Below are 9,660 nucleotides of genomic sequence, written 5' to 3'. Positions count from 1 at the left end.
GAAGAAAAATGCCTCTTAACATTTGATTGAATATTTATTTTTGCCTTTTTTTAGCATTTTGATTAAAATGTTGCAGGAAAAAAAGCCAAAATATCATTTTAGTGAACGTCAGGTTGCATCATGAGTAGACTCTAATAGGTCGAATTCTTCTATTAGCCCCTTTAGTATGTGAAAGTTGTAGATTTAGTCATTCTACTTTGATTTGCACATTTTTAGTCCTTTTACTGTTGAAGTTGTAGTTTTGATCATTTAAAACCTCTGTAGTGTCATTATTCTTTCACTATTCATGCATGTACCATGGATTAATGATAAAATTCTTACAATTCTAATATCAATAAAACATCAAAGAGAGAACAAAGCATGCATTCTTCAGCTTACACATAAACAAAGCAGAATCAGATCTTTTTGATGAAATCAAGAATGTGAGAGTTAATCTCATCAGCCCTTTCTTGGTTGATGAAATGACCAACACCTTCCATGACCACAACTTCATCCAACAAGGGTACATCTCCTTTGAAGCCACCACTCTCTACATATTTCTTCATCCCTGGTGTGGTATAAACACAGTCAATATCCCCCACAATGAACTTCACTGGCACTTTCACTTGTGTACCACTCCATGCTGCTGTCAATTCCCAGTTTCTGCAATTTAACAGATAGAAATTAGGCCAAAGATCAGAAGACCATAATTCATTCAAAATCGAATTTCCAGGTAAAAGAACATACAAATCCAAAGCTCTGTAGTAGTTTAAAGCACCAGTGAAGCCCTTTTGATTGAACTTGTTGGTGTAGAAAGTAAGATCTTCTTGTGAGAACCATGGTGGTAAGGCAATTGGGGTATCTGGTTTGATACCAAAAGCATTGTCTCTAGGCAAGCAAGGTGGACCTGGTTTTCGACTAGAAATGATGCTCTTTAGCACGTTTGAAGTTCCATAATGAGCTATTTCTGCTTCGATCTTTCCAGGTTCCTACAATAAAGTTTCGATGAAATCATTTGGACCAAGTAATAATATTATAAGAGAAGAGGGACCAAAGAAAAAAAAACCTGAAATCTGCAAATATAGTAATCATCTCCAAAGAAAAGCCTCATGCTCTCAACAGGCTTCAATGATTTCCTCGGCATGAATGGGACGCTGAGGCTGACGAAAGCCTTTACTCGATCGGGACGGAACAAGCAAAGGTACCATCCAAAAAAGGCGCCCCAATCATGAGCCACCAAAAACACTCGTTCCACTCCGAGAGAGTCGACGAGTGCAACGAGGTCGCCGACAATGTGCATGCAAGAGTAGCTGGTAATCGACGGGGGAGCCTCGGTGTCGCCATAGCCACGGAGGTCCGGTGCGACGGTGCGGTAACCGAGTGAGCTTAGAGCAAGAATCTGATGCCTCCAAGTGTACCAGAGTTCGGGGAAGCCGTGAAGGAAGAGGATGACCGGACCTTTACCTTTCTCGGCTACGTGCATGGTTATGCCATTCACATTCACCAGTCTGTGATGTATTCCTTCCATTTTCTCTTGCTTTCTGCCCTCGTCTTCCCCTTGTGGTTCTTTATGTATGTGAAATTTGATGATGACGAGTGCTTTGATATAAAGGCAAAAGCAGTGGGTTTACATGCATGTAATTAAAAAACAAAAGGGTTTCAATTTTCAAAAGTAGTGTATTAACTGATACGAAATGTATACAGGAGCTTTGAATGTGGCACAAGAATCGAAACCCGTTGGTTTCATTTAAACAAACTTGCTTTGCGACACAGAAACAGGCAGCCATTAAGGGAATCAAACGCTTAAAACCCACCGCCCTTTGCATGACAGCCACCAGGAGTTATATCCATTATCCAGTAACCGGAGTAGAAAATTTCCGGTTTAAAGCTGCAAAAAGTATTTAATTTTAAAAAAATTATTTAAAGGTGTAAAAGTATCAATACTATAATTTATGTACTATACGGCAATCTACGATACTTACGTAAATGATAATTTGATAAAAAAAAAAGATTAACTAAAACTTTTACAAAGTTTAAGGCTTTAATTAAAAAATAATGATATAAATTTACAGCTAAATAGTAATAACTTCTATCTTGGATTTTAAATTTTAATTTTTTTATATCGATTACATTTTATAAATAGTAATGACTTGTGAAAAAATGATTGAAATATTTTTATTAAAAAAGAAAATATAATTTTGATAGATGAATCTTTCGACTGAATTTTTTACATATACAAGGACTCAAAATATTTATCACTTAAACCAACCATATCAATAAATAAGTTCAATTTTTAATACTTCATAATTTTCAAATTTTTCTTAGATAATTTCCTAAAAAAATTAAATAAAAATATTTTGAAAATACTTTTCAATAAACTTCTACCATTTTTTGAGTATTTTAATATTTTAAATAATTTATTAATTTACTCTTTCATTTAATTTTTATTTTAAAAGAAACAATTAGACTCCTCTATTTTATCTTCATTCATGTATATATTATTATATCAACACACTGGACTATGATATTAATATTATAATAATTAGATAATTTTTGTCAATAAAAAAATATATTTACTTTTTTTAATAAAAATATTTCAATCATTTTTCACAAGTCATTTTCAGGCTCAGTTAATCATTTCACATGAGAAATAATATTAATACTGAACAGCATCCCGCAACTAAAAGCTACCATTTCTTACTAAATTCTAAACAGTAAAAGCGCAATTAAACATATTTAACCTTTTTATTATTTTTACGATCAGAACCCATGAAATCTTGCTCGGGCCAAATAAAAGCACCCACACCCTCATTGTACACACAAACTTGAAATATAAACCCAGAAAACTCAAAATGTAATCCAATAACATCGGAGCAATTCTCCATTAAAAGCGGTGAGAAGGCTCAGCATCAAAAAATTGTCTAAATGAACAGATAAAAATCCTGGGAACCATTCACCGAGACAGTGGGTTCCAAGAACAACAACGTGCGAACCGGACCTAATTGAAATCATTGAGAAACCAAGAGTCCAAGACAGATAACACGAGTAAATATATATTGCCATGTCAAAATGATGTGATGACAAAGCATACCGGATACGATCACTTGAAGTCAATGTACAAAATAAAGCATCAAATCCATAAAACACAACACTGAAACTTGTGAAGTTACTAATATTCTACATTTCCCTTAGGATTGAAAACTTGACACATAGTGACTTCAAGCATGATTACCTTATCCTCAGCAAGATGACAAGACTTCTTAATACAGGTTGAACTTCAGCTCCACCTAGTCAATCAAAACTAGCATTTAGGAACTTCAACAATTCGTTTCTTTTACTCTCGGCCTCTTTGTCTTCCTTTGACTTGTCAAGTTTCAAGAGAATCTAAAAACAATGAGACGAGCAATAGCAAAGTAAGAACCATCACAAGTGCCTATTTCAGAACTTCTGAACCATAAATTGAGACCCTAAACCATTTTGTCTATCTCTAACATAAACAAGATAGACTAACCTTTTTACCAGACACAGCACTACGCGGTGCACCATCATCCTTGTTACGCCCAAGAAACTGTATAAAGGATTAGAAGTTAGCATGAGTGAGTGTAACCAAGTGAGGGGATAATATCATGAACCACTAGACGGCAATGAATTACCTTGGAAAGCTGCACAGGACCGCTACTTCCATCTTCTTTCTGTTTCTATATGTAGCTCCGATTGCCAGGACAAACCCGACCCAGAAAAACAATCCAAGTCAATTGCACCCAATTATCATGTCACGGGCCACAGCTCCAATTTCAAGAGCCAATCCATAGAACAAGCAAAAAGTATTATAAGCACCCCTCGGAAATGTCTAGTTAAAAGTATTTTAAAAATAATGAAAGTTGGAAAATTTGCTCGACATCCATAAGATGGAACTACTGAAACTAATATTAGAACTTCTGCCACTTTCCTGGCTGATGCTAATTGAAGAAAAGCAAACTTGGTTTAAGTATACATGTCTCATTTGTGCAAAGGCAAACAATGAACCATGAAAGATATTGAAAATAATAACAAAAACCAAGCTCCTGATGAACAGCCAGCAAATAAGGATAACCTAGCAACACTAAGCCACTAGACTCAAACTTGATACCATGTTAAACATAATACACATAAAATCATTGAGTCTCTTGGGTTATAATTTCATGATAGCAGGCACTCAATCTCAGGTTGTTTAAGCATCAACGCTACACATCTATGTTAGTTGGACTCTACTGGGGCTAAAGAATCCAGGGTATGAGCCAAACATAAAAATGATCAATTCTTTCTAAGTTTCCGTGTATATTTGAGGGGTCTGGGTCATATCCATTCCTATATATCTAGATTTGTATTGGAGATTTGCATCAGACATGATATTCTATGAGAAGATTTAAAACAACATAGGGACATGCATTGTAAATAGTGGAATACCTCTTTCAGTTTGTACTTTTGACGTTTATGCCGATGACTCTTGCTCTGCCCTTTTTCCTTTGACTAAAAGGCAAAAGGATAACAATAAAGTAAGCCATAGGGGTGACTGCATTAAAATGAGGAAGAAAATGTTGAACCAAAACTAAACCTTCTTTTGCCTGTCACTTTTCTTGTGCCTCTTTGAATGGCTGGACTCATGATCACTATCCGATGAACTGTCACCCCTGCAACAATTTAGCAGTCCTAAAATGTTAGACCAAGTCTACATGTCAGGGTTACTTGTCTGTAAAATACTAAATAACCAAATAGTTACACGTAATTTCTACACCTTCATTGTAACACATAAAAGTATTAGAACAAAAACTATAAAATGAAAAAAAATATTGATGAAGGCAAATTGCTCTTGCTCAGTTACCAGTCATTCAGTGTCGAAAAGCAAGAAATATGAACATGGATTTAAGCTTCAGACGACACAATTTTGCATTTCCTTATGTTTAATCGTTAGTGAACTACATACAACAAATTCCATTTAAATAAAATGTTTGATAAAACAAATCAACCCATTGTACCATAAAAACAAAAATTATCTAAGGCATAGGCAACGAGCTTGCTAGATATACATCATAAGCTATAATTTAGATTCATTTTAAGCTTTCATCCCCGGCTTATATCATTACAATCCAAATATTCAATCTTACTCAAACCGGCAAAAAAATACAAGTTAGAAATGGTATTAAAATATACATTACAATCGTAACATAGAAAACGAAAAATCCGTGATAACGTTTCACCGAAGAACAACTCCAACGAAATTTCCAGATTAAAGACTTAATAAAATCTTAATTAATTCGCCTAACAGGTAACCTTAAACACCAATTAGTTAACAAAAGAAATAATTTCTTTTTTACCTGGAGGAATCAGAGTCAGACGAAGAGTAAGAATCAGAAGAGTGACGGCGATGCTTCCTACGACGCCGTTTACCTATCGAACGGCTTTTCTTTCGGATTTTGAGAGAATCTCTGTCTCTATCGCGTCGGTGGGTGCGATGACGGCGTTTTTTGGCCCGTGAGGAAGACGAATCGGACAAGGAATCCGAGGAACTATAGGAAGTAGCCGAAGAAGACGATGCCGCCATATGCCAACCAAAAAGAGTTTTTCTTTACCCTCTTTTTGATCTGAGATTTGGGAGAGGTGGCGGCTGAGGGCGGCCTTTTATAACCTAATTCTACTTATGATTATATCAAATTTTTTTATTAATTTGGATAAATACAAGCATTGTATATTTAAAGATACTCTGGTAATTATTATTATTTTATCACGAATGTCACTTGGTTTGTACATTTATTTTTTCCATAGTTTTCTCTTATTAGTACGATGTTCATCTATTTTTCTTTTCATCTTTGTTAGTCAGTGATGACATCAATTTTAATGTTGATTGCATACCGTTGATATTCTTTATTGTCATCTTATTTTATTTTATCACATCTTTATTTATTTATTTTATAAGACTAGTAGTATGACACATTTTTATTTACCTTTATGGCATTTTTTCCTGTATTTTATCACGTTTTTCATTTATTTTGTTATTGTTTTCAGTTATTTTTTTTAAGAGTTAATTTGATATCGTTATGACTGATCAAGATGACGCTTGTCCGTTTTATTATTGATATTTTATGTTTTGGACCCTCAGATTGGATTTTGATACCCTTTATGCGTTCGTGAATAGTTTTTTATGTCGTTCGATTCTAATTTGCAAGGTATTTTAATAGTTTGACCCTCTTTTGTGGTTCATTTACGGATGCGATCAGATTTGTTCATATCTATTTTTTTTTCATATCTATTTTTGTTCGAATTTCTTAGTTGGTTTTAATATTTCTTTTTATGGTCCTTATGTGATCTTAAATTATTAAATTTGTTTCAATAATTATAAGAAACTATCTTAATTATGTGATTAATTTATTATTAGTATTATATCTCTTCATTATAATTAGAAATGGATCACTTGCAATGCTATTAAAAGGGAAGTTGAAAAGAGATGTCCCCAGGGCACTTCAATTCGGAAGTTGGAAAGAAATATTTACTAATATTTTTCTATTAATAGAAAATTTATGAACAATCCATTTTTTTCCTAGCTATAGATATAGTTATATTATAATGACTAAAAATAATCTTTTACATATTCACCTCATAAAATTATATTTTTAAATAGAAATAATATCTAATTATGTAATGTAAAATTAAAAATAATTTTATATTAAATTTAAAATAATTAAATGATTTAAAATAGACGGTTGAAAATAAGAAGATATTTAGTTATAGAGAACTGTTGTCTTTTTTGTCTAGATTATTGTAACAACAATTGTATCTATCGAGTTAATATTAAATCGGCCATCGTTCTTCTTGTTGCACGTCTACTGTATCGTTGTTAAAAAGTCCTGGGGCATACGGCACGCTTCTATCCTTTATCCATGAATCAACCCCATCAAAGAAGGCCCTCGGAGCGAATTCACGTGCACTCTCCGTCGTAATTTTCTTAATTCCGGGCCATTTAACACGAGCCGTCGTGCTCGAACCAGGGCCATTGTTGTTGAACTCCGAGTAGAAACAAGTGTTTATCCCCCATAGACCATCCCATACCGTCCACCCTTCCGGGGTAATCAAATCATCTAGGTAAGATTCCATGACGATCGTCCTCGCGAATTTCCCCCACGGACGGCCTAGGTACGTACGGTACCTGTTCTTCACACGGACTAGTTCTGGAGCAGCCGTGAATGTCGAGTTTTGGATGACGATAGCCGTTGGTTGTCGAGCGTCGTATCGAGCTTGCGCGGTAACGGTGGCTTGTTGTCCATCTAATGGCTTTCGGACGAGGAATGTGCAGTTTTGGAAAACCACGGCCGCGTCACCGATAACAAAATCGACTGTCCCGGTAACGGTGCAATCGCGGTAGAATTGGCGTTTGCTGTGGACGTAAAGTGTGTCCTGATAACCATCCATCGAGCAGTTGTAGAAGACGGCATAATCGGATGTCACCATCAACGCCACAGCTTGTAATTTGGCTGGCCCAGCCGAGTTCTCGAATCCGATGTTCTTGACAAAGAACTTATCCCCATTAACAGCTACATCAATTGGACTATCATTTTGTTAGAAACAAAACATATGTATGTATGTACATGTAAATGCATAATCTGAGACCGTACCTACTGTAGCAGTCCTGAAGGTGGGAATGCCAACCGCATTGTTCCGGCAACCGGTAATTCGTGTTTTCTCTTTACCGTCTCCAATTAACACCACATTTGTCATCCTATAACCGAATTCGATATTCTCTTTATAAATTCCTTCCTTGATATATATCACAAAAGGCTTAGGAGAATTAAGGGGTATGCGACTCATTGCACCTTTAATGGTATTGAAGGTTCCACTACCGTCCTTGGCCACAACAACGTCAGCTTTGTCCACTTCGAGTCGACGACGGCTGAAGACGTTCTCTAAAGTCGTACCCAAATCGGAATTGTTATGTCCGCCAGTAACGGGAACTTCATAATCGCCGAGTAGGCGTCGGCGTACGCCGCCTTGAAAGTCGGCTAGACCACTTATTATGGCAAGGCCATCTATGCTTAGTTCTATGGGAATAGTCAATGCCTTCTTCATTGTTTCCCCAGGGTCACCGGTTATATTCCTGAATCCTTCTAAGCAAGTAATTTGGTTGGTGATTGTAGCACTCAACCAAATCCTCAAGTCAGCCAGCATTTTATCGATCCTTGTAAGTCCGAACTTGTCGAATTTGTAGAACGATTTCTGTAGTTCGTATACCGAATACCTCGTTAGTTGTCTGCATATATCCAATGCTTGCTTCGACCTCGGATCTTTTTGAATGTCTCTCAACGTAGTCGAATTCTCAGAGGCTCGACGCAAGTACTTGATCGTGGCAGTGAACGCCGCCTGGACGAGTTCTTTGAAGTCCGTCGTATTGCCGGCCACGGCCAGGACTTCCTCTACGCACGTTCTCTTGAATTCCGTCGGTTGGCAGATGGCCCGAATCGCCTTCATTGAAGGATCCTTGTGATCATCTTTATCCCCTACGTTATTTTCATCATCGTCGCTACTACGGCTGATTCTAATGCAGACCAAAACCACGATCGCCATCGACACCAACATGACGAAACAAAGTTTGAGGACGCCGTTTCTCTTATTCTTCTCCGGATCATCCGACGACGACATTTCCGGAAGATGTTAATCTATGAAAAGCAATTGGAAAAGAGAAATAACATACAATTTTCCTATACAATCATGAAGTCCCCCAATTAGGCAGGCAACAAGAGCTGCCCTATGCAAAGAGAGGCAACAGATTTTGGATTAAAATGTGTTTTAAAAAGGAAACCCTAAATTGTATTATGAACGAAAGGAGGTTGAATTGTTTAGATTTTTGCTTCAAAAGATGATGTTTGGAAAGAAAATTGCTAAAATTTTTGCCTGAAATGAGAGGGTAAAGAGCAATGTAAATAACATGAGCACCTGTCAATTTTTAGTCGATCAACAACCTAAAAACAAGTACACTAACATATGTCCGGTTCATATAATAAAATTATTAATTAATTATACTATTTATATTAATGTATTATTAGTATTTTTGATTCCATTTTTTTAAATACATTATACTCTTTAAGCTTTTTTATGATTTTTTTTTTGGGTTACGAAAGGGGCCGCTATGTTAGCAGTGTCTTAATCTTCTTCTCAACGCAGCCATATCAGTGGTGCCAAGACTTTGGGTTTCATCTGGTGATTTCTGCAGAATCGAGAGTCCCATATTCTCATTATGTCCAAGGCGAGCCAAAGCATCAGTTACATCAATTGCTTTCCGGAATATACAAACAACCTTGATATTCCATTGAGTAGTTTTGGATCATTCAGATCGTATTGTGTTTATCGTGATTGTGAATATAACCGATACTATTGTGGTATCACAATCAAAATCTTTTTCTAAAGGAATTATATTTTGAAAAATAAAAAATAAAATAGTAGAACAATAGTAGAATAGTGGTTGGCTATTGTCACGGTTGGCCATTACGTTAAATTGCGGCCATGTCCATCATTATTGGTGTGATCCTGCTTCACACCGCTATTTTCCATAATAACAGTATTAGCTGCCGCCACAACTACTATATAACGGCTGTTATTTTACTATTTGACCGCTGTTTGAATCTCTACTTCGGATGATTGACGACTCATACAGTT

General features: G+C 36.0%; 3 protein-coding genes across 3 annotated transcripts; all 3 read right to left on the bottom strand.

The window, feature by feature from the left end:
• Positions 1-345: 345 nt before the first annotated feature.
• On the bottom strand, positions 346-1,588 carry LOC120163954 (epoxide hydrolase A-like). The gene is made up of 3 exons (XM_039173748.1): positions 1,046-1,588; positions 727-968; positions 346-642 (listed from the first exon to the last, which is right to left on the bottom strand). Exons 1-3 carry the CDS (start codon positions 1,505-1,507, stop codon positions 396-398), a joined length of 951 nt encoding a protein of 316 aa, XP_039029679.1. The 5' UTR covers positions 1,508-1,588; the 3' UTR covers positions 346-395.
• Positions 1,589-3,161: 1,573 nt separating this feature from the next.
• LOC120163917 (NF-kappa-B-activating protein-like) lies at positions 3,162-5,616 on the bottom strand. Its single transcript, XM_039173718.1, has 6 exons — positions 5,334-5,616; positions 4,574-4,649; positions 4,426-4,488; positions 3,633-3,677; positions 3,491-3,547; positions 3,162-3,363 (listed from the first exon to the last, which is right to left on the bottom strand). The coding sequence occupies exons 1-6, from the start codon at positions 5,558-5,560 to the stop codon at positions 3,271-3,273; spliced, it is 561 nt and encodes a 186-aa protein (XP_039029649.1). The 5' UTR covers positions 5,561-5,616; the 3' UTR covers positions 3,162-3,270.
• Positions 5,617-6,762: 1,146 nt separating this feature from the next.
• On the bottom strand, positions 6,763-8,817 carry LOC120163950 (putative pectinesterase/pectinesterase inhibitor 28). Its single transcript, XM_039173745.1, has 2 exons — positions 7,626-8,817; positions 6,763-7,544 (listed from the first exon to the last, which is right to left on the bottom strand). The coding sequence occupies exons 1-2, from the start codon at positions 8,644-8,646 to the stop codon at positions 6,805-6,807; spliced, it is 1,761 nt and encodes a 586-aa protein (XP_039029676.1). The 5' UTR covers positions 8,647-8,817; the 3' UTR covers positions 6,763-6,804.
• Between the last annotated feature and the right edge of the window lie 843 nt (positions 8,818-9,660).

The sequence above is a fragment of the Hibiscus syriacus genome, unplaced genomic scaffold, assembly GCF_006381635.1.
Source record: "Hibiscus syriacus cultivar Baekdansim isolate YM2019G1 unplaced genomic scaffold, ASM638163v2 tig00111503_pilon, whole genome shotgun sequence".
In the NCBI taxonomy this organism is placed as follows: domain Eukaryota; kingdom Viridiplantae; phylum Streptophyta; class Magnoliopsida; order Malvales; family Malvaceae; genus Hibiscus; species Hibiscus syriacus.
The sequence above is the reverse complement of the archived record's forward strand: the minus strand, read 5'-3'. Positions and strand labels throughout refer to the sequence as shown.